General features: G+C 25.7%; 1 protein-coding gene across 2 annotated transcripts; it reads right to left on the bottom strand.

Moving 5' to 3' along the window:
* Positions 1 to 2,452: 2,452 nt before the first annotated feature.
* Positions 2,453 to 25,933, bottom strand: LOC145837264 (endoplasmic reticulum disulfide reductase DNAJC10-like). 2 transcript variants are annotated; one of them, XM_082945067.1, is made up of 21 exons: positions 25,689 to 25,933; positions 23,899 to 24,029; positions 23,018 to 23,103; positions 21,573 to 21,655; positions 19,526 to 19,586; positions 19,142 to 19,221; positions 18,368 to 18,439; positions 17,336 to 17,482; positions 15,678 to 15,848; positions 8,127 to 8,234; positions 7,906 to 8,019; positions 7,727 to 7,844; positions 7,154 to 7,299; positions 6,710 to 6,823; positions 5,696 to 5,797; positions 5,132 to 5,287; positions 4,620 to 4,813; positions 4,162 to 4,312; positions 3,663 to 3,821; positions 3,338 to 3,409; positions 2,453 to 3,132 (listed from the first exon to the last, which is right to left on the bottom strand). In XM_082945067.1, exons 1-21 carry the CDS (start codon positions 25,848 to 25,850, stop codon positions 3,121 to 3,123), a joined length of 2,439 nt encoding a protein of 812 aa, XP_082801193.1. In that variant the 5' UTR covers positions 25,851 to 25,933; the 3' UTR covers positions 2,453 to 3,120. The 2 variants fall into 2 exon arrangements, with proteins under 2 accessions (XP_082801193.1, XP_082801194.1); XM_082945068.1 differs by lacking the exons at positions 19,142 to 19,221; positions 19,526 to 19,586 and adding an exon at positions 20,363 to 20,497.

Below are 25,933 nucleotides of genomic sequence, written 5' to 3'. Positions count from 1 at the left end.
TACTCTGAATTTTTAGTTTGTATTTTCAATTTAGTTTCCGTCAACTTTATATTTTTTGATGTCAATTTTTTATTAATTTTTGTTGCTAGTATGTTAACTTAAATATTCAAAATAATGTTTAAATCGTTGAGCATAAAAGTTTAAAATTAAGAACATTTATTATATTTACTTTCAATATCATACTTTTTATGCATATTTTTTGAGTTATATCAAGTTGTTAACATGTTCTATATCGATGATAAGTTTATCTAATTGCTTTTAAATAGCTATATAACAAAAAACTAAAAGCTTTAGTGTTTTGCAAGTATCAAAAATATTTTTATAAAAAAACATAATTGACTAGAAATTGTTATTTTTATGAAAGATTATTTTTAAATTCAAACTTTGAAAAATACTTGTTCTATTTAAAATAAAACGTATGTATAATGATGAATCTGCAATTTGCACATAGATGTACTTTATAAAAATATTTGACTTTTTTACTCATCGTGAATCTAAAATTTAAATATTTGTCTTTAAAAATGCAGACTTAAAAAACTCTTTTTTCAAGCATATACACAATTAAAAATGTAAAAAAAAAGCAATTATTGTTTTTAGCGGGAGTACACAAAAAAATACGAAAGTATGAACGATGAAAATAACTTGTCAATAAAGAAAAGATTCATCGACAAAATTCATTCCGTAAAAGACACTGATACTATTTGGACTTAGATGGCATTTTGATACTTATAACTTTAAGTATGCTTATATTTCAGAACTTTTTAAAGTTTTACTACTGTGACAAAATACTTTTTTTTAATAATTACGTATTATGAATTTTTCGTAAACAACATTTAGTAAAATTGTTAAGTTATTATTGTTTTTCTTTTTATAAAATATCGTGCATAATATTTTTGAGAAGATTTTAGCTATTTCAATGTGAATAACTTTTTTACTTTTGTTTTTTTTGTAAGTTTCAAAAATATTTAGTTTCAAATAATTACAGCTTGCATATGTGTAAAAAAAACTTATTAGATAATCATAAAGTCAGTTCAATAACGTGAAACTATTTTATTTCATCAGATAATTCTAATCATTATAGATAACACATTATTTAAGATCAAATTATGAACTACATTTGAGTTTATTCTATTAGTTATGAACCTATGCTTATAACTTTTACAGTTGGTGCTTTTTATCTAAGTTAATTATTTAATTTAAAACAATTTGAATACAAAATTGACATTAACTTTTTTCACAAGTACTGCAAAGTATTTTCTTTGTTGGTAATAAATTAAATGCAATATAAATAAATTATAAATACTAAGCTACAATAGTTATTTCCATACAATTTAAACAGTGTAGCTTTAATGTTGAATTTTGTTACTTAAGAGTAGAAACACATCGAACAAATAACTTGAACGTTTATACATTGTACAGGCAATAAATTCCTACTGGGATTTATTAAAACAAATAGTTTGCGTATAAACTACCAAAACACTTAAAAAAATATATTTGTTTAAATACATTTACAAAAACTAATTCAGTAAGTTAAGTTTACGATTTTAGTTTTCGTAGAAAAAATTTAATAAAAGTTTTAGCGCTGCATAATTGATCTTTTTGGCACAAGTAAAAAACAAATTTAGAATGATCAACTTTAATTACAATTTAGTAAAATTTAACTATGTATATTTACGAAAATATTTGTACTGAACTAGTGGTAGTTGACACATAACATTTAACTGATTACAAAAAAAAAACAGTTGAGTTTGATATAACATTTTGTTTGCTTTACAGCAAAATATTTAAAACTTTTTTAAAAGTTGTACCGAAAACTTTTACCTACATTTGGAAATACAAAAGCGTTAAAATAAACCAAAACTTAAAACTAACATTAATAACATTAGTATTTTTGAAAAGAAAATTCCTTAAAATATTAAATGAAAAGAAACAAACATTTTGTATCGTAATATCCAATATAATTTACCATTACATGAGCTTCTTATCATCTTTGGCATAAAAATACAGCAGCAAAAATTAAATGATAATTTGTTTTGAACAATCAAATCAAAATCTTTTAAATACCTGAAGTGAGTTAATTGTTTCCAAGACAGCTCACACGGTTAATTTTAAACATGATCTGATTTTCGAGTTTCCAACTATTATTTTGAGTGTATTAATAATTTATAAGTTTTATTTATACACTAACTTTTACTTTATCTTAAAAATTCAAAACCTTTTTTTAACTACTTCTGTTACAACAAACTAATACTTTACTAATTTTGACTCAGGTAAGTCAAAACAAGATAGTAAAGATTTAAACCATTTTTTATAAATAAATTATTTCATAATAAACAAGTTGCTTCTTTTTTATTTTGGCAAAAACGAATTTTCTACTACTTAGTATACTACAACAAATGAGAAAATAAACAAGATAAAGTATTAAGTAATAAATACATAATTATACTTTCATAGAAAAGATTTAGAAAAGAAGAAAACATTCAAAGTTTTGTCAGAATAAAACATATTTTGCAACAATAGTTTGTGATAAATAAGAAACAAAGTACGAAGAGAAAAAGTTTTATATCAATTAGGAAAAATAAATTAATCTATTAAAAAAGTAAATTCGACCAAAGTAAAATGTACGCAAATATGTGTCACTTAATAATCTATGTGAAATAAATAAAACATCAAAAAAGCTATTGCTAAATTAATATATTGTCTAAAAAGGCAAGTGACTTAACGTCTTTTTTTAATTAAAGCAGTTGTAATTAGAATGTGTAATGGCTAAATGGTACAAAAATACTAAAGGTAGCATATTTTATTATTTCTGTTCACAATTAACTTGTTACACATTATTTTGAGACTAAAACACTTGATTTCTCATAAAATAATTCAGTTTTGTTCGCACGCTTGTTTTAAGAACACGGATGTATTATATTTTTCAAACAAGAGTATACTTAATCATTCAATTGCTAAACATAATAACCATTGTGTTTTTAGAAATATTCAAAAAATGTAATATTTCTACTTCATCTCACAGTAAACCTATACAATATATGGTATTTCAAAATAAGTTGATGTGTAACTAAAAATGTTATGGTCAACTTTGATGTCATGACTATTTTTTTGAAAATCTTCTTAAAACTCCGTCTGAAAAAAAAATTAAATTAACAAACTATCCTTATTTAAAACTTTCAACAGTAAAAAAAGAAAGATTTATTTTTGTATGTTTATTTAAAGTAAAAATATGTGTAGATAATATTTAAACACAGTTACAAGTTTAATTGGAAACAGTTAGTCTAATCCTAATGGTTAACCTTTTTTTAATTTTGCAATTTAAAAAGTGGCAACTAACATGTGCAGGCTTCTTGTTTTGTGAATATCTTTTCATGTACCTGTCAACCAGCATTATAATTTCAGCTGGGTCCTGTGAAACAACAAATATATTAGTGAAAATATTTTGTATGCATAAACAAGTTTGTTTTTACTTCTTTAGAAATTTTTTTCAAGTCATTTTTAATATTTACGAAAAAGTTAAAGATACACTATTTGAAGTTAAAAATTATTTACAAAAACCGTTGTAAAAACACAAAAGCGTAATTTTGAGAAGATAAAGTACAAGCTTTTTTATGCTCATGCTCAAAGATAAAAAAAATTTTAATACTTAAATAAAAACTGACTTGTGATTCGATGAACTGCCTGTGTTGCAGCTTATATGTGGTGTCACCTGGCGGATAAAACACGAGAGTCGGGTAAGCCCTGACCCCGCTGTTGCCACAAATTTGCTTGTGGGGCTCGCAATCTATCTTTCCCCATTTCACATTTTCGTCTTTGTGTTTCTGCGTTAGTTTTTTTAAACTTTTTAAACTGCTTCAAGTATTTACTTTCAAAAGTTAACAATAAACACAGTCAAACGTCAATGCAAAAATATGAGCATTCTCTATAGCTTGGTTAATAGCTAAAAAAATACTTAATAAAACCTATTTTTCATAGTTTTATAAAAAAAATTACAATATTTATTTAAGTATAATTCTTAAAAAACGAATACTCCAAAAATATATTTTAAAAATTATTCAAAAACGTTATGTAAACAACTTGGAATCTTTGTATTGCTACCGTAAAAAACAAACAAGTTTCATATAAACTTTACACGATTTCAAAACAAAATTACAAACGAACCATAGCAGTGAGCATGAATCTGGGCATGAACGCGTGGCAAGGTCCGCACCAGTTCGCATAATAATCAATAACCCATGCGGATTCCGACTTCAGAGCGCCTCTACTGTTGAAATGCGACTGATCCATTTTCACCACTTTGCTTGATACTGAGCTGTGTAAAAACGTAAACACCCTTTACAAAAATTATTTATAAATTTTTACAGAGAAATTTATAAATAAAAAAATGATAAAAACATAAGCTTTAAAAATGATATTTTGACGCAGATTTATTGAAAAGAGAATCCTACTGATAAAACTGTTTTTACATTTGTATGTTTTTATATAACTAATCAGGGTTCCAAAATTTATAAGTTAAAATATATACGTTATTGAAGAGTTACTCAGGTATTCACAAAATTAAGCATATATTTACAACTAAAAGTATATACGTTAGTTTGTTTTAAAACAGATCAACTAACTCAATAACCCATGAAACCAGTCTACTTGATTGTCTTCTGTAGCCCTGGTAGGGAATGTACAGTGGTTTCGAATTAGGGGAAACTTTAGCTGGGTATATTCTAAGCGTTGGCCATTGATTAACGCCCTGAAGTTTACAGTAAGATAAATCTCCCTGACAATTCATCACTCCCATTTTAACTGTGTTTTCTAACATCTGTAGTTTCAGAAAAAAACTTTTTATTTGAAAATAAAACTATTAAAACAAGTTTAGTTATATTAAAACTGGACAAACTGTTTATTTTTATTTTTTTCTTTTATTTTAAAAGTTTAAATGCAAAGACATTAAAAATATTCAGAAACCAAAAGTGTAAAAAAATTCTGCTTTAGATTATTAACTAACTAAATATTAATTTTTATTTTAAAGTAAGCTCTTTAATTTTATACCTCTTCCTTTTTGTAAGTTATTTTAGTCTATTATTTAAATGAATTAAAACCCAATGAAACAAAATTTTAGATGTATAAAGTAAAATACTTTAGCAGCCTTCTTCCACTCATGAAGCAGTTGTCTACTAGGTTGCTGGTGGTTCATTACAAACGCGATTGCCCAGCTTTCACCAACTTGCCTGTCGTGAACCAAATCACCAAACTTATCTGCATCCAACTCTACGAACGGTGGGTTTATCAGATCCTGCGGAAAGATCCACTGGTTGGTTTGTTTTTCAGTTTAATGGTATAACACGTTTTAATTTATTAATAGTTTTTTATGAGTACTATATTTTTTCACTTTCAAACTATTTACTAGCAAACTAATAACGTGAAAAAAATTGTTTATTTGCAATCCATTTATGTACGATGTACGTAATTTAAAGCAACATCAACTAATTATGGCAAAAAAAAAAGAAGGTACTTTACATAGTTTTTTTATTTTAAAACCTTCATACAAATCTACATACATTTAGTTTAAATTTCAGTGTGTAATAATTTTTTTTTTAACACTTCATAAATATTATAATGTTTTAGTTAAAACAAAGCATAATACATAAACTGAAAATTTAACATAAACAAATCTTGAATTAGTATTATAATTTTAACAAACATTGATATATTGAGCAACAGAGTGTTCATCCAAATGTCCTTCAAATTCAGTCATTTTTGTTCCATTGAACACAAGACTTGTTGGATATGATCTTATTCCAAACTGTTGGAAACTGATTTGTTTAACTGTTATATGATACATTTTTGATCAACTTTTACAGTAAAAGTAGTTTTGTTTCTTATATAACTTCAAGCTTTGGTTTTTTTTTATCGAGCCTCAAAAATATTTAAATTTTATAACTCCAGATATAACAAAAACTACGATGTAAAAATACTATATACTTTCTAAACTATTTAATATATTTTTAAAAATTATATAAAATATTAAGGGCATAGGTGGGGGTAAACACCCTTTTTTGATTTTTGATCTTATTTTATATAGTTTTTACTAAGCTACAAGATGCTTTTTACAGATTTAAAAAATTCAAAACAACTTTTGAGATATAGCCGGTCAAATTCGGAGCCGACAATAGGTTCCTTATGGGAGGCGCAAACTAAAACAGCAAAAATAGACTATTTCACTAAAAATCTATCTTCTCCTACGTTTTTTGAGATAACTACCTCAAACTTTCAGGAAGTGTTCCTTGATATATTTAGAAAATTCTGTCCAAAACAATTAAAAAAAAAATTAAAAATGAAAAAATTATATAAAAAATAAACAAAAAAACAGTTTTTTTTTGTTTTTTTATTATAAAATCTTTTTTTAATAAGTTTTTTGAAATTCCTTCCAACATAATTTTCTAAATACTGCAAGGAACATTTCCTGAAAATTTAAGGTAGTTATCTCAAAAGACGTAGGAGGAGCTAGATTTTTAGTTATTTCTAGTTATTTGCCGTTTTAGTTTGCGCCTCCTATAAGGATCCTATTGTTGCCTCCGACTTTGACCGGCTATATCTCAAAATTTTTTTTGAATTTTTTAAATCTGTAAAAAGCATCTTGTAGGTTAGTAAAAACTATATAAAATAAGATCAAAAACCAAAAAAGGGTGTTTACCCCCCTATGCCCTTAACTAACACTTTGGCAGACGGATTTATGTAGAACGCAGTCAACAGAACCGAAATTGATTGAAGGAAATCTGTTTGAACTTTTTCTTAACTCAGGTAAAAATTGCTTGCAAGGAGGGCACCACTGAAATATATTTGATTAATCGAACGTAAACAATTTACAAGCTATTAATTAAAAAAATATTAATGTTTTTCTAGATAACTTAAATTTATTGAAAAGACTTAGAGATTTTATAACGTACTTATAAAAACGTTTATTATAAAATTTAAACATAAGTTTTATACGATTTTGAAAGTTCAATTTTGAATAATTTTGTCTATTCAGTTTGTCACAATTGTGTAATTGTGAAGTAACAACTTTGATTAAAAAAGAGGTACAATAACATACTATAAAAGTATGTATTATAACCTATTGGTATTGTGTAAAATAGACCAAGTGATCTAATAAACTAACAGGGGCAAAGAAGTCGATAAACCAGGGTTTATCTTGGTTAACTGGTAAATTTTCTTTCAAATTGAAGTGAGACGGATTTAATGTTGTAACTTGAGATCTCACACTCTCTACAGCGAATGATGCCAATTCTGAAGTTTTCATCCTCCCTGTTTTAATTACTTGGAATTAAATTTACAATAACCAGGAGTAAAACAAATAATACTCAACAATATTTTGTAACAACATAAACATCTTAAAAGGTAATCCATTTTAATTTATTTTTTATTATAAGAACATCGCATCATTACCTTTTTACACATTCAAAAAATTGAACATAAGTTAAAAATATAACATATAAAAACCGATAAAAAAGGCAAACAGAATAGATGACATTAACGAATTCTTTGTTTTAAATATTATTAACTTTATCCTAGTAATTGTTTTCATTAAAGTTTAAACTAATAAGTTTGAGATAACAAATTTTAACATGATCATTAAACTATTTAAATATATGTAAACTCAACGTCTTTTTTAAAGCGATAAAAACAATCAATTTAATTTTAAACTTTTAAAAAATGTTAAAAATAAAACTACCATGGAAAACTTCAAAACTGTTATGCCCTTTTCCCTTGAAAGCAACAGTGCAATCGCTTTCAAGCTGAAGGTTCTTCTTGCACCAATCGTCACACACTACTTTGCACACAGATACTCCCTGTTAAATACAAGATTTTCATTTCATTTATTACTTCTTACAAAAGCTTTTAGAAACAAACATCTTTCTTGAGAAGCGCAGGTAGTTTTTTCAGGCTGGTTTCAGTTTCATCAACGTCTTCGGTTTCCGAGTTGAACTTGATGAATGCAAGTAATGGCTTCTTGTTCACAAAAGCCTGTTTATGTTTGATTTGATTTAAATATTAAAAACACAGTTAATAAGTTTGAATTAAAATTTTCCACTTAAAAATTTGAATTAAAAATAGTATTAAAAGCTCCATACTTGAAGTTTGGACAGTGAGAAAGTCTTGATACCAGGCATGAACTTCTTCATGAAGAAATCTTTTATTTCACGAGCATCCAAAGTATCAAATCTGTGATGAGAGGCCATCTGTATAAATAAATATTCTTAATTGTAATATTTCCTATACACATAGAAGGTGTCAGTATTTTTTTAAAGTAACAGTAATTTTTTTAAATTCTGTTTTAAAGCAAAAGTTTATTGAAGTAATCGTTATTACAAACCACTGCTTACTGTTTCAACTGAAAAGCATTTTTTTATCTTTTTGTTATAATACAGCTTAGTTTAGATTGTGTTGCAATAACTTATTCAGATAAAAAAGGCGTCTATGTACGTCGCAATTTATTGATAATTAAAAACAAAACATAAGTAACCTTATACAAACCTTGTGACACAGCTAAAATCGGTATCATTAAAACACTAAAACTTAAATAGTTTTCTCATTTGTCTTATGTTTGAAAAATCTTCTAAATAACTATAATTTTATTAGTAGTAATCAGAAATTTTTTAAAAATATTTTTAAACATGATTACTTCAAGATGAACGTTAAGAAAGTATGACTAGCAATAGAAAAATAAAAAGACAATGTAAAGGAGTTAGATACTAATAAAAAAGTTATAGGTTTTAAAAATACAAATTATAAAAATTTTAAACACGTGTACAAAACAAAGTTTTAAGTAATAAAAGCATAAGTAACAAAATATTTTTACAAGTAAAGGAATATTTTGCTCGCGGGCCGCACTGTAGAGTAAAAAGGTTTTTGCGAGCCGCAGTTATTTAAATTATTTCTTGTATCAAAAAAAAATATATTTTAAACCAAAATTGTGGTAAAACAAAAAGTGGTAGATAACAATTATTAAATTAAGAGCCTTATTGTAAGGTTTTACTTATTTTTTTAAAGTAAGTTTTTAGCTTTAAAATACATCGCGGGCAGCAGTTTTTTTGCTTTGCGGGCCGCAGTTTACCGATCCCCGGCATAAGTATTCCTTTTTTCATTTTGAGTGATTTGAATTCATTTGAATTATCGACAGTTAACAAATTCAATTTTTTACAATATAATTTATGCATAAAACGGTACAAAAATAATATTTACTGCTATGACGTATTAATCGGGGTGGCAGAACATCTTAATTCTTTAGATCTGTGAAAAATCTACAACAAACTCTAAACTTTAAGTTAAACTGCTAACAAAAGAACTAAACTGAAAAAACTTTAACGGTTAGTTTGAAAGTTTAAATGTAATGTACACGTTTTTTTCAACAAAATTTTACTAAGATTGTTTTGATAAATTCATTACTTAAACTTTAACAGTAAACTTCTTTGTTAAGTTTATTTTTTACTTTCTTTTAAACAACGATTTAAATTTAAATTCAGAGTAGTAATACATAGATTTAAAACTAATACGCTTTTCAAAACATACTTTGCAAAAACAAGTTTTAAATATTACAAGGCATTTATAGAAAAATAATGTTAATATACTAGTTCCTTTCGTAAAACAACAAAAAATACATTTAAAGATTTAGTAAACCAGTTAACTAGTGGTATAGTACAATACAGTAAATATATATTTTGAAAAATTTATTAATAAAATAAAATTTATACAAAGGGACTGTGTATCTTAATATTTAAACTAAACATAACTTGATTACGACAAACATTCAAAACATGAGGTTATTTTTAGTGAAATTCACAAGTAAAAGTGTTAGCGCATGTTTTGTAAAGCTTGAATAAAATTATAATTTATATCTGCAAAAAATCAATCTGCAAGCGCTAACATGAGAAGAAATTAATCAGAAGTTTAAGCCAAATAACAAGATTTACAAAATTTACTTTATTGATTTGTATACAAACCAGTCAATGAAAATTTATTATCATTATTTTCGTAATACATTTTGAATCAAAAAACATCTTCCAGTTTATATATTTTTTGATGTTAGGATGCTTTTTAGCGTTTTTATTTAAAAAACAGCTGTGCATAAATATTATTCAAACCTAGTATTATAAGGAAAATTTTATTTATATAAAATATGGCAAAAAGTATGACAAATGAGTGTTTCAAATATGACAAACAGCAAATGTATTATAAAATCACAGCTCTTAGTTATCTGATACACAACTTCAACTATAAAAAAAACTTTTATTTATAATTTTAACATTGAATCTTCAAAATGCATAAATATGTACAGAAAATACAGCAATGGAAGCTTCAAAATTATCTAACGACAAATTTAACAACGTACTAAAACAATTGGAAGAAAATGTTCCAAATGTGCCGAAAGGAATCAAAATGACAAAACTGAAGGTTTTAAAATCTAATACACTCTGTTTTTTGTTTTTTTAACCAGTATCAGTCAATTAGTTTAAAGCTGTTATATAAATATGTATAAATATCCCGAAAAATAAACAATTTAAAATACTGTCGTTATGAAGTATTTTTAAATACTTACATTTATTACAAATTTTAAAGTAACTTTTGTATGATAGTCAGCAAATAAATTATAATAACAATTATACTATCTTAAAGTTTTAATATTATAAATACTAATTATTTTAGCAATGATTATGTTCTATTTTCATGTCAAATTTATAAAGGTGATGGATTTTGCAATTCAGTACATCAGTCACTTGAAGCAATTGGAAGCGGTTCTGAAGAAAACTTCTAAGAAAAATCACGGTGAATTCAGTCCACTACACAACAACAAGCCTAAACTTCCAAAAGTTTTTATAAAACAATTATTTGTTTTTTGTAAAATGACTTATATGTATTTTAAGTAATATTTTTCTATATCTAGTTGTTTAATTATTCCAAGCTTGTTGTCTACATTGAAATTTAATTAATATTATTTGATATCACAACAATAGCTTTGATGATAAATTAAAGTTTAGCTTTAGATGTATTGTGTAAGGTTCAATCACGAACCTTTTAAACTGTTAAGTTAAGAATACTAAAACTATTTCCCAAGTTATCACAACTACTGAACAGAAAACTCCAACAAAGAGACCAGGAAAGCAAAATCTTGCCAACTGTCATGTGTTTTACAAATTGGGAGAAAACTGTTGTTCTACTGGGGCCCTAAAACAAACTAAAAGCTCCACCCGCAGTCAAGCACCAAACCAAGGGATCAAACATGTTTATAAATTAATCAGTCAGCAAAAACCGGTTGCTTACAGGTTTAAAGTTACTAGACTTGACATAAAAAATTTTGAGTGGATGTAGATTTACAAACATTTTGCTACAAAACTTAGTTTTATTTAAGTTCTTAAAAAGATAATAAAAATACAATATCAACTCAAATCAAACTCTAATAGTTTTATTTCTAAAAACATTATTACTTTTCAGCTAATTAAAATAGTTCTTAATCATACATTATGTAAAACTAAACACTATTTAAAAGAAATATAAACATTTTAAAACTAAATTTAAAAAAAAACTAACAGTTAACTTGTTAACTTCAACTTGCACAATTAAAATAAACTAACGATTTAAAAAAAAATAGTATAATATGTGAAGAAAATTTGTCTATAGTCTATTGAAACTTTCAATTATATTTTAAAGAAAAAATAACTTGAATTTACAACTAAGTATATGTTAGAAACTTGTCCTTAAACAAACACGATTTGTAGATAAAGACGTAGATATAAACTGTAATCAGATTTGTAAAATTAGATCATCTCATATATTTAAAAAAATGGAAAATGACTTGTCCACAGACTTGCTGAGCCTTCAACGAAAGTAGATTCCGAGAAAAATGTTGACAAGAAAGTCCAACTCAATCAAACCGAACCAATAAACTACTCGGTAAAAAGCAAGAATGAATGTGAAAACCAGCAAGAACCAGCAGTTCAACAAAGCCAGGAAATGTTGGAAAACAAAGAAGACCATCAAGCTAGTTACTTCTTGCTTTACAAAAAATCAAAAGCTGGTAATGTAGGCTGAAATATATAAGTCAAATTTTATACAATTTTGCAGTTTAGAAGCTAACTTAACAAACAAAATTCAATGTAAGTGAGTTTTTTTATAGTAAACTCGTTAAAGTTGTATTTTATCGCACAGAACTTCAAAAGTCTTTCACTAAACATTACAAGATTATACTACAAGCTTTTAAATAAAAATTTGACTCTAAAGCTAATTTTAAAACCAATAAAGTCAATTATTGAAGGAAACAAAACAGAAGAGTGATGAAAATTTAACCTCAAATTATCCGACTGGCCAGAAGAGACGTGCAGAAGATAATAAGGAGGAAGATTGCAAAGAGGCCAATATAGAAGGTGACGAGCAAGTTGCAAATTGCAAGAAGGCGAAGATGGAAAGTAGTAGCGAGGAGAGAATAGAAGTGATTGATTTGTGCGACTCAGAAGAAGAAGAATGTCAGGTTTTGAACGAAGGAAGCGATGAAACTTTGTTCAGGTGAGCGCTTATATTTAAAATATATAACAAACAAAAATGTAAGAGTATAAGTGGAGGTACTTAACATAAAACATTTTCTTTGTGTGTAAAGCCTAAAAGCAGGCTGTTATATGTACTATGTATTTTAACTCAGTCATCTACTTATTTTAAAGAAAGAACTAGTTCTGAGCAAAGTTTATTATACTATGAAAGTCAATATTTTTAGAGTTAAAATTAAATGATTTCTTACTATTTTTCTTCTAGCCTATAAAGTCTTATAAAGTATTCTTAAACCAACTTGCAGACTTTGAAATAATACAATCCTTATAATATGTCATTTTTCATGGCATAAAAAATTACCAACACACTGTTTGTTTTTTATATAAAATTAACTTTATAAATATTAAGAAGCAGTGGGAGATGTTCTCGTTATTATTTTTTTTTAGTTTTATGTTCCTCATATTAGTTTAAAAACATACAAAGTATTAAAGACACTTGATAGCTTTGTTTGATTTTAATAAAAGTAAATCAAACTACTAATAACAGGTTGTACCTGCCCAATAGCAGTGCCCATAAATGTTAACATTTGGTTATAATATGAAAACTATCTTTATATTTAATAGTTTTACTTGACCGATTTTAGATTACATATTTTCATCTGTAACAAAATAATCTCGAAAGAACATTTTTTTTCCAAATAAGTACTAAAATTTAGTACTAAACTAAATAAAAACTATAACTTGTTGCCCAGTACAACTTTATAACATATCAAAATATCTAACCTTTCAAGCAGGTGTAAGGTTTTTTTTTTAATGAAGTTATGTGTCTAAAATAGATTTTTTTAAAGATGATTTTAAATAAAAAGTACCAAGTATTTCCCTAAGCATATTTTAATTTTCATTAGTTGAAAAACTTCTCACAGTGCTGCCTATCGTAAAGAAGTTGATGAGCTAATTAACGCATCTGATGAAAATTATTTAGATAATGAAGACAGTCCTAAAGATTGGAGTGAATTTGGTATGCAGTACAACTTATTATACATAAATTTATAATGTTTAATATTTTACCAAACAGTCGCGCTTTGATAGTATTCTAATACTAGTAGTAAACTACAGTCATGATGCTTAAGAGAAAGTTTGAGATATGATTAACTAGGACCTACTTATTAATTAGTTTTATTCAACAACATATATCTTTGTTTTCAGAAAAGTACTGTCAGAACTTGGTTGGAATAGATTTGAGGACTGAAGAAAATAAAAAACGCTCATACCAAGATTCAAAAGCAGAAGAAACTATGCAACAAGGTTTAATTTATATATTGCTTTAACATCAACTTAATTCAAACTGAATATTATACACTAGAATTATCTTAAGATAAAAGTGGGTTTTTTTAATATATCAAGTATTTTGCGGGCCTTGTAACTTTTAAAAACTTTACTGTAAAGTTTTGGTAAAATTTGTAAAATCATGTAGCAGGCCACATCTTTTTGTTGGCAGACCGTACATTGCCCACCCAATGTACTATTTTTTTCTGTTTTTAAGCTTAAATTAAGTTGAAAAAGTATCAGAATAACTATTTGCTTTTGTAATAAACAGTTCCAAATTAAACACTAAATACAAACCTAAAATCACTATATATACTATAAAAAAATTCAGAAAACAGTAGTTATGCTTAAGTTTTAAAAATTTGTTGTTTTTGCTAAAAATTAAATATACAAGAATAGAAATTTTGAACAGATGAACCAAAAGAAGAAAACTATAACGAACAAGAATACATTGCTGTAAATAATGAAGCTTGGTCAGAACACGTGCCAAGCAACAATTTAGAAGAAGAAATTTCATATGATCAGCAAAACGGACCAAGTACTTCGTGCCAGCAAGAAAGCCAGTCTGTAATATACAATCACGTGCCTAAGCAATACTGCTCAATCAGATCGTACCAGTACGAACCTTCTACCGGGCTGAAAACTGCTGAGATGCCGTGCTACTACACTGCCTACTACCACAAGCAGTTCCAATACAACAATGCACTTGAGTACACATACATGCAACAGTATGAAAAATAACCAAGAAATTTTACTACATTTTTATTTTTTTTACAAATTTTCAATATTATACTACTTAGCAATTATGCATATTTATTTAAAAACTATAAACTTCACTTACATTCTTTGTAAATATATTAACTGCACCATACTAAAATTAATATTTTGCTAACGTTATCTAGTAAATAGTAAATTCTGCATTTCAAAAAAAAATTAGATACATTTTATAGTTACTTGTACAGTACACTTAATAAACTAAAATTTTAAATAAAAATTTGTGGTTTATATATTAAATTAGTAAAACTAAGTATTCTCAAAACTAGTAGAGCATAAAAAAAATATAACCTAGCTTTCCCTGTATATTATATACATTATTAATTATTTATCTTTTTTCGTTATTCGATAACTTAAATATCCTTAACAATATAACATTACGGTTTTTAACTATTAAAAAACTTTTTTAAATTAATTGCATACACATAAAAAAAAAATAATTCTAAAATAAACTAAAAGCTAACCTTCAATATACTAACCTCGCTAATAACTTTTCTTTTTTATTAAACAGTCGAAAAAATCGTTGCTTTAAATTATATTAAGCTACGTAAAAACTACAATACTGCAAACTAATACTGTGTTTTTTACATTCAAGTAACAGAAGAAACGGTCAAAAAAAATTTAAATTTTTTTAATGAACAAGCAAAAAAGCCATTTTTTTAAGTTTAAGCTTTGATCTAGCAACAAAAACAAAGTTTTTATTGATTCGATTAATTTTGATACAAAATCGACTTGTAGTAAAATACTATTACAGAATGAAAACGTTTATGTTCTATGTGGTTTAAGAATATTAGTTAAGTATAAAGTCAAATTCAGCACAAAAGTTATAATAGATAAAATTATTAGATTAGATACTAAGATAAATTAACTTTTTTTAATAAAAAAACAAAACATAAAATTTAATACATTTGTAGTATTTTATTTATTAAAAACTCTATCAGAAGTTTTACTAGTTAAAATTAATTTTAAAACGTAGTCTTTTTAAATTATTTTCTTACAAACTAAAAGTTTAAAAAAAGAGGAAATTATTCGAATAATATTACAAACCTGATGATTTTCGTCTGCTGACGAAATATCGGTGTTTTGGAAGTCAAATGTAGGGAAGGTGTCAACGGGATAGTAATAGAAACCACTCTTCTCTTTTTCTGTCAATCTGGCCAACTTGCACAGCTTGGGCGAATCGTCACAATCGACAGTGGCAACGTTTGCCACTCCATTCTGTAAAATTAAGTCTCAACATTATTTTGTAGAGTTACAGCAAACTTATTTCATAATAAAACATTCTAATAAGTATGTTTTATTTTTTTGAAATTTTTTTACTCAACAATGAGCTTGTTTTATGTGCACAGGAAGTTTTGCAAATTACAAATTAATATAACTCCAAATTATATCTATTTTTAACGACCTTCGACATATTTGATACAATATAAATTCGGCAAAATTAACTTAATAATACAAAGAGTAGATTTTATAGATATAAGATTAATAGTATATTTTGCACTTGATTACAGAAATAACGAAAACTTTAGTTGTTAACAATATTTTTTTAAATATGTAAAAAACAAAAAAGATATTTTTTTTACTTCTTTATAAAAATTTCTAGTGCAAGTACTCGAGCAGATCATATTTAAATCTTGACTAGTCAGAAAAACTGTTTGTGACTAGTCAAGAATTAGTTTCTCTTGGATACTGCAGTTTTGTGAGATAACAAATAATAATTAAACGATTTACAGTTAAAAAAAATTTGACTTACAAATAGATGGTTTAAAACTTCAAATACTAAAGACTTATTAATATAAAAATTGAAGTAAATTTTGTTATACTTTTCATTAATTCTATTGTAAAGAATCTCTATAAGTTTTAATTTAAAAATAAACACTAGAAAGTTTCTAATTTTAACCTTAAATTTTGGATGTACTTAAATTAAACAAAAGTAAGCTAATCCCCCAAAACTTTTTGTCTCCAAACCTTTTTATTTACTGTATTTTATACAGAGCATTGGTAGTTTAACTACTGGAGCTATATAACAAAGACGGACTTAATTTAGCTTATTAGTTGTTCGTTTGTAAAATTTTATACAAAATTTAAATATGAATACTGTAAGTTAATTAGAAAACGTGTTATTTTTCATAAACATAATAAGTATTGAGAATAAACTAACAGATCGTGAGTATTATAATATATTTATATGAAGTAAAACAATAAAATATTTAAACGTTATTTCCTGCAATGTTCGTCTTTTTTTAAGCTAATTGTTCATGATAATACAATACTACATAATTTTATAAAGTTGAAGTAAATATTATTTATATAAATTACCTATCAAAAAATTTTTTATTTAATTTTTACAATTTATATATTTCTAAAATAGTATACATTGGTTAAACATACATACTTCTTTTAATTAATGTGTTATTATATTAATGTTTTTTGGTAGTTTAACAACTATAAACTTCATGAAATTATAAAAACTTTTACATATATTAAAATAAACACCTTCCGTTACAAACCTATCGATATTTTTGCACACAACTTTAATTTTTAAATATTTTTAAAACAAGATGAGTTGTGAAAAAATTATTTTCCATTTCTCAAACTCGTTAAATTTAAATTAAAACCTATCAATGCAATTGCAATAAAGTATTTTTTTGAATAAAAAAAAACCTATCATGATCATTTACATCCGTTTAACAAAAACCACTCACCAGTAAACCGGCAAGTTTTCTTGCGCTTGTTTCTGACGGGCAGTCACCTTCACCTTCCTCCCCCATGCAAACTGATACCACATACGGGTGCTGGTTGTCCACTTTCACCAACTCGCTCCTCCAGTTCTTGTCCCACAAGTCTAACACCTGAGTTGTATTAAGATTCGTTAGATTGTATATAATAAACTGTATGGTAAATTTTTAAATAAATTGAGTTGGTAGTTTTGTTAATGAAATTAATATTATTAAACGTTTATTTATTTATCATTGTACAAAAGTATTGTGTGTATGTGATAATAAATAAGTAGAAACACTTTTAACTACAAGTTAATGGACAATTTAGAGTTTACAAATTTCAAATAACACTTTATTCAACTTAAAGCTTGTCTTTAAAATATGGGAATTTAATTACGCTATTATTTTATTTTACAAACAAAAAAAAACATAAGTACTTTTCTCCGCGGTTATTACGTTTTGAATTTTTTATTTCATCTATATTTTAATTTAATAATTTATCACAAAAATCTAAAAACTTAATATTTGTAGTAAGCAATCACCCTATAATAACAATTAAGTTTGTAAACTAACTTAAACCACATCTTAATAATAAACAATGCGTCAAGTTGATATCTTTTTTTGGAACTTATTAAATAAATAAAAACTTAAGTTTAATTTCATTTGGTTTATTAATAAAACTAAATGTACATAAGTGCCTGTCTCACTAAAACTTATTAGAAATAAAATACTTCTAACTTATATTTCAATTTTATTTAATTAAGCAGCTTTATAAAAGCTTCATTAACTTAAGGTTGTTTTAAAAAAAATACCAACTAAGAAAAAGTTTTCATCTGGAAATAAAAACACAACTACTTGAGATACATACTTACTTTTTTGTTATCGAGAAAAAGCTTTTAACTTTGTTCACTCTTTATCTTTATTGTTAGCCATATAGTTTACACGTTATACAATAATTTTCAACAATAATGTCACTCCAAAAGCCCAAATATCAATTTAAAATAAAACCAATATTACCTTGACAGTGACGTACTGCATGACGAATTTAATGAGATCCTTCTTAGTTCGAGAACCTTGGTATTTGATGGGCTGTTTCGTTAGTTGTTGATTAGCAAAACTTAATACTTTAAGTGCAAGTATCATATTTTTTTATTGGTTAGTATAGATATTTTTGAGTTCGGTTTTTGGTTTACATTCGTTAATAAAATTAAAACTTCTCGTTTCAATAAACTAGATAAGCAATAAAAATGATTAACTTTTAAAAATTTAATGATCTTGTTATATTCTAATAAAAAAAACTATTATAGATAGTATTTTATCAATTTTATCTGCTATAAATAATATAATAAAACTGTAAAATGCAAAAAAAAGTTCAAAATACAAATCAAATAATTCAAAAACGATTATCAAAACGCGTTTGTAAAACAAAAACATCAACTAAATACTACATGATTGTAGGTTAATACATAGCAAATAAAATCAAAATAAGTGTAATAAAAAATTAGATTTATTTTAACTAACACCCATTCTAATACATGCAAAATTTAGTATACTAAAATTACTAGAGTAAATTATCGAAAGTAATAATAAGATCAAAAAATACTGCAGCTTAAAAGTTGTATCATACAGAGTTAGTCAAAGCAATTAAATTAAAGAACTTTGTTGTATTGTTTACTTTAAATTGTAAGCATTTATCTATAAAAGTAAAAATAAGCATTATAATAATTATTCTTATAAATTCAAAACCTTTTTTTGAATTACAGTTATTCCCTAAATTAATATTAAACATGCCTCGCTTTGATTAGGCAGGAATAGTCTTAGGTTTGGAAAGAACCTAATTCCTTGTTTTAAACATAAAATCCTATTTTTACCTGTAGTTAAATTGAAATTACTTTTAAAGAAAATAACTATAAACGTACAACTGGTTAATTGCTTTGATTAGACTTAAATAATTACACTCAGGTTGAAAAGAAATTAGTACAAAAACATTATACAGTTTCTTTAAAATTATATTTTTCGAAAATTTCATATCACAATAATAGCTAAAAATTTATAGCTGAAGATGCTCGTAAAACAGTAAGAAAAAAAATTCCAAAAGTTTAATTTTGAAAACAAACACACATAAAACAACTAATACATAATATTTAAAACAAAATTTCATACGTAAAAAACTACCTCTGCATTCAACTGCAGCAATATTCATTAATCCTGACATTTCAACTGCAAATTGCTTCCACTGTTACAAAAATCATGCAAGTTAGTAAATAAACAGTCAAAGTTTAGTGAATGTTAAGCAAGTTATTTTAATTTAAACTACATACATTGATATATGCCTGACAAAGTTATATATTTTGAATGTATAATTTGGAAAAACAAGTTTTAATACCATAAAACAACTAAAGACAATGGAACAATGAAATACTCTGAATTATAAATTTCGTCATAACAATCTGCTCTTAAACTTTTTCGACATGAGAATAAATTAAGCAAACATGCAAAGATGAACTTGATCAACAAACATTAATGTAATTTGAATACAATATTGGCTGTAAACTAGCGAAGCTTGATTGTTTGAAAATGCTTGCTGCAATTACATTTAATTTTTTGTTCTAAAATTTTTGCACTACACTCTTTGTATATAAACCTTTAACTTTTACTTTTTTAATAAGTTTTATAAACATAGACTATGTTTTTCGAAAATATCAACCAAAAACTTAAGCAGCTTGCAATTGTTTTAATTACATTTTCGTGCAGATGGCAACAGATTCCATACAAGGGCCTTACAGGTTACAGGGCCTTAATAGCTTTAGAAAGATTCCCAACTTTTATTCACGAACTAATAAGGTAAAACCTTTAGCTTATATAGTACATAAGTTTACTTTATTTTTCTAATCATGGGTCTTTTCGCAGGTAAAATACATAGGAATTTATATTTTTCTATTCGTAAGGCCCCTGATTTTGTGTGCATAGATCAACATGCGACTTGCCATGCAATTTTGCTAGGCAACGCACCCTCTTTCCCCTCACAAACATGACGAGGGAGGGGTAGCTGTAAATGCCGTTGTTCTGGCAAATCCACATATTGTCACGGCAATTAACCGCCCCAATACCAACTGCACCTGACATTTCCTCTGCAAACTTTCGCCACTAAAAGGTGTTAAGATTCGTAAACTTTGTATCATTTAGCTATAAAACTTAATTTTTAAATATTTTTTAAAACTATATCTGAAAATCAATAATTTTATTAAACTTATGTTTAAATACATTTAATTTTTGTGGACATTGATCTAAAAAAATATATGATAAACTGTTAGAGTATTAAACAAATCTTTATTCATAAAGTCTTTAAACAATATTAAAAAAAATCAGTTTTTATTTATTGTTAAAAATATTATAAGAGTTACTTCATACTTTATATCAACTAAAAAGTTTTACAATAAATTCCTAATATTTAGTAAAAGTAAAAAGTTTCTTATTTAAGTTTACAAAATCAAATGATTGTTTACAAACTATTTTGACAACTAATATGAGTGCTGGGACATGTTGTACAATATACAAAAATTGCTGTAAAAAAACTTTAAAAATGACTTTTTTTGGGTTAGATAATAGTGAGTTTAATTAAAAGTATTACAAAACTTAATATTAAAATATTTTAGATTCCATGTAAACTTTCTAGTAACATGTTACTACTGAAAATAGACTTATTCAACTGCAATGAATCATAAAAAATAGGTTTGATAGGTCAAAAAAAATATATGCAAAATAAAACTGTGGATTTATTATATTTTTCAGTATAAAAACTTAATACGTTGAAAAACATTTTTGTAGCTTAAACCAGGAGTTTTAAAGTTTTCACAGTAAACATACATTAATCTTTATTTAATGAGCACAAAAAACTTGATGAATAGTATAAGTACTTTTAAGGTAGGAAATAATAAATTTTAAACTCTTTTAGATGGTTAATAAATTTATGTTTTTTAATTATATATAATAACAAGTGATTCTTATAAGCAGTTAACATTTAAAAGCTGAATTAAATACAATAACTCTGCACATAATTTTTCAGTGATCATTTATAAACGTTTTTTTTTTAAGTTTAAGAACAACTGGTTTAAACTACAAATAGTTTCGTTTGCAATTATAAAAAGCAATTACCAAACCGGAATAATTTTTTACCAATAAACTTTTTATACAAAAAATTCAAGGTATCGTTTAAACTAACAGTAGGAGCGAGCTCATGACAATGAGAGCATCTTGGTGAGTAAAAGTTAACAAACCAAGCTTCCCCGCTATTCACTGCAGCATCTGCAAACAAAAACGTGTTGTATACAAGTTGTACAGTTAAAGTTTGAGGAAGGTTTTTGTATTTAACGTTAGCAAATAGCAGTATCATAAAACTACTTTGAACATTTTAACATAGTCATCAAACAAAATACTTTATATAAAATAGCTTGATGCTTAAGCTGGGATTTTCAATACAGCCCAAAAGTGGTAACTAAACTGGTGGTGCAAACTCAGCAAAATCCTTTTACAAGATAAATCAGAATCTTCTTAATTCACTATACTTTTTAATGTGTGTAAATCTGATTAAGACTTTTTTATGAGTCATAACTTATGTTTTGCTTATATGTCAGGATTATCATTTTTTTGTAATTTAAATAATCACATTATTGTTTTAATGATTTGAATATATTCTGTCTATGTAAAGCTAAATAAAACTTAATGAGAAAAAGACTGGAGTCTCAGTTTTGTCACTAAGTCGTGAATAAAATGATTACATTGTTTTACTATAAGTGTTTTTGTGAGGCACAAATCGAAGTTGCTCTTGATAGCAAATGTGAACAGCTAGACATTGTAAATGATAACTTGAAAAAATATATTGAAAATTACTAGCAAAAAAAGAGTCTGCGACGCCCAAACAACAAGCTAATCTAACATACATGTTTTTGAGAGTATTTTGTAAGCACTGGTAAACGCAATTTCATTATTGCTAAAAAACAAGACTTTAATATGGTCTTATATATAGAATAATAAAAAATATTTAATGTTTCAATATCTATGTTTCAATCGTATTAAATGTGGACTGATTAATATTCAATCACAAAGATTCCAAATAACAAAAAATTTAAATACTTACTATGTTAAATATTTTGGTACTGATTTTTAATACTTTTCGGTTATCTACTGAAAATATAACTCATTGAAGTAAGAAAAAAAGTATTTTACACAATTTACTTCTAAGTAAACGTTCAATTTTTTTAGTTGCTTTTTGAAAACAAAAATTTAGCTGAAAGGTCCAAACTCAAGTATTAGACTTCTGTACTTATGTTTTTTTCACATTAATTTTCTTAAATAATTTAATGGTAGATATTAAGGTGTCAAAACATTTAAATAACTATTCGTTTGACCTTGAATCCATAAGCAAAATAATAACAAAAAATCTTGAGAAAATAAAATTCTGATAGGTTTAAGAATAAACTAGAGCAAGTTATAGTTGAAAAATTTTTAATTAAAAACATAACCTAATTAAAATGCATTTTAAAATTTTGTAAATGAAGTAAGTTTTATGGCTACAGACAAAATAAAAATTAAAGTTGATAAATTTAACTTTTGTATAACAAGGAAAATTATAAAACAAGTAATAACTTAAGTATAAATCTTACCAACCGAAATCTCCACCATCAAGAGTAACAACTTCAGGATCATCATCATAAATTCCAAACTCATCACGGTAGTATTGGTAGCTCTCATATCTAAAAGAATTAATATTTATTGAGAAAATCAAAAACTTAGTTTCATAGTAATCTTATTATAGGAGAAATTATCTTAATATATTACTTTAAAACTAAATTAACAAAAAAACAAAACTGTACAAATTTCATTGATTGACTCAAGTTTAAGTCAAGGCTAAGCAACATTTACCTGCTGACCAAACACAGCCCAATATGCAAATGCAACTTCTACAATACAAATAAACAGTACTGTATGAAATATATATTCATTTAAAATATTAGTAAGCTGAGTTACAGCTATAACTTTGCGCTTATTCCTTTACACATTTTGGTCTAAAAAGTAAAAATGTAGAAAATAATTTTTTCTAAACAAATATGTGTCTAATACATTCAGCTAGTTATGCACAATCAAGGATTACCACATTTAGCCGATCAAGTTTAGAGCTTTCCAACCCTTGACTTATATTGAATATTTTGTTTGAACCAATAAAAACTTTACTTTATCCTAAGACAACTTAACTAAAATAAGTATATACAACTACTAAGCTTTATTCATTCAGAAGAACTCAACAAAGTTATTAAAAATACGAATAACTTAAACATAGTTTGGTAACAGCAACCTTATTAGTACCTTAAAACTGATTAACTTTTTAAAATAGTCCAAGTGTACCATTTAATAAGATCAAACATTTAGACATTGTTGAAATCCAAGCAAATTATATTGAACATTGATTTATTTTTATTAAATAATTTGAATGCACAAGTAAACAAAAAGAACTAAATTTTGTATCCATAGCAAAAAAAAGCAAATAATACCTGCCACCATTGAAACCTTCCTTAAGTCCTTCCTCACCATACTTGTCATACTTCTCACGAGTTTCTGAATCTTTTAACACTTCATAAATACCGTTAATTCTCACAAATTTGTTGTGAGCTTCAGGGTCTCCCTGTAAGTTAAAAAAATATTGCAAATATGTATGAAATATTAATGATCAAATAGATTAGCTTAGTTTGGGAAACTTATTTCTGTAAAACTAAAAAGTGTAAAACAGACTAAAAACATTTTTTAAATTTCAACTACTAAACAGTAAATGATAAAAAATATAAAGACAAATAAAAAACTAATTTTGTGCCATTTTTTTTGTAAATTTAAGTTATTTAAGGAAAGTTGTGAATAAAAATTATTTTGAAATCTTTTAACTTAATATTTTATATAACACAAACAATCTAAACAATAAATTAATAAAATATTTTGTTTAGAGAAGATTAAAATAGTGCAACATAGGATGAATAATGCTCTTCTTATAGAGAATTTAGTATCATTTGAAAATATAGTATATAAGGCTCTAATCTATTCTTTAGCAGAAATGCTCCTTAAGAACAATTTTACTAACACAATGCTTCCTCGCCAACCCATTTATTTGCTTATCTGGTTGGTTTTGGTACAGAAGTAGATTTATTTAATTTAGCAAAAAATTAATGTTTTACCATAAAAACATGTATAATTTCATTTCTATAGATAAGCAAAAAGTTTATACTTACAACATGTTTATCATATTTTAATAAAACTTCTGTTTCAATTATTTGTTGTTAGTTTTAATTACTTTTTTTGTTAAAAAATATTATACGTATAACAGATATATGAAACACTCTCAAGTTTTTCTGTGATAGTTTAATACGTATTCTACGACTTTTTGCCAGAACCTAACAGTAGAACAAATTTAAAATTATGAAAAGTTTTCAAACAAAAACACAAAAAGTTAAAACTAACAAAGTAATAAGTGCCATAAATATTCAGTGTAAAGTAATAAACTTGGGAGAGTGTTTTATATATCTGTTATGCATTTAAATAAATTAGCTAATAATGTTTGAAGTTTTAAAAAAATATTATATTAATTAAACTAACGGAAAACTCAGTGTATGTTTTATTGTACTCATTGCATAAAATAAAAAAAGTAGATTATTAAAAGAAAAAACAATGTTTTGGTATTATATGGCCAAACTTTTTTTTAAAAGCTTGCCTAACATCATGGCCTGATAAGCAAAGAAGCACTGTACCGAGATACATGACATCTTTTTGACAACTTGATCAGTAAAATTTCATTTGTTTTAAAATATTTTTTTGGGAAAGCTTGTATGTGTACTATTGAAAACATTAAAAAACTCCTGGTTTTTAGTTTATTTATTTAGTATTTATGACATTGCAACAAAAAATTATTATAGTTAAAAACTTTTTTTTGAAAAGTTAATGCACAGCAAACATTTATGGGAACAGATCAGAATTGCACAAAGACAAAATTGCCCAAGGGGACTAAATTGCACAAAGACAAATTTTCACAAGGGTCAATTTTGCACAAGTTACAATTTTGAACAGATTGTCATTTTTGACCTGCTGGTTTAGGGGTCCTAATAACAGTTTTGAAAACTCTCTGAGTTAAACTTTGTAACATTAAAACATCAATAGTTGACACATAAACAAAAAATAATAATTATTATTATTTTTTCAAATAAACAAGTAATTATTTTTTTTCTGAAAATAAACAAATCCATTTATATACGATTAACTTTATCAAAAACTATATGAACTTTGTATTCAAATAACTTACAGTATTTTTGTCAGGATGTAACTTTAATGCTAGTTTTTTAAAAGCTTTTCTAATATCTTTAGTGGAAGCATCTTTAGCTACTCCAAGTACATCATAGTAGTTTTCTTCTGCCCAGGAAAGAGCAAATAATGTGACAAGAAAAGCAATAAAATTTAATTGCATCTTGTCTTATTATTTAGAGAAACTAAGCTTCCAATAGACAAATCTTTTAAACCAACTAATTAAAATTCAAAATTTGTTTTAGT

This window comes from Thalia democratica, chromosome 5 (assembly GCF_965202585.1).
Source record: "Thalia democratica chromosome 5, ktThaDemo2.hap1.1, whole genome shotgun sequence".
NCBI classification, from domain to species: domain Eukaryota; kingdom Metazoa; phylum Chordata; class Thaliacea; order Salpida; family Salpidae; genus Thalia; species Thalia democratica.
The sequence above is the reverse complement of the archived record's forward strand: the minus strand, read 5'-3'. Positions and strand labels throughout refer to the sequence as shown.

Excerpts from the sequence above, each read along its gene's own strand:
- LOC145837264 (XM_082945067.1), bottom strand. The coding sequence starts at position 25,850 with ATGCAATTAAATTTTATTGCTTTTCTTGTCACATTATTTGCTCTTTCC. Across the intron at positions 5,798-6,709 it reads ATAAATCCGTCTGCCAAAGT|TTTGGAATAAGATCATATCC; the intron begins GTTAGTTAAGGG and ends AGTTTCCAACAG. Across the intron at positions 4,313-4,619 it reads CTGGTTTCATGGGTTATTGA|CTCAGTATCAAGCAAAGTGG; the intron begins GTTAGTTGATCT and ends GTTTTTACACAG.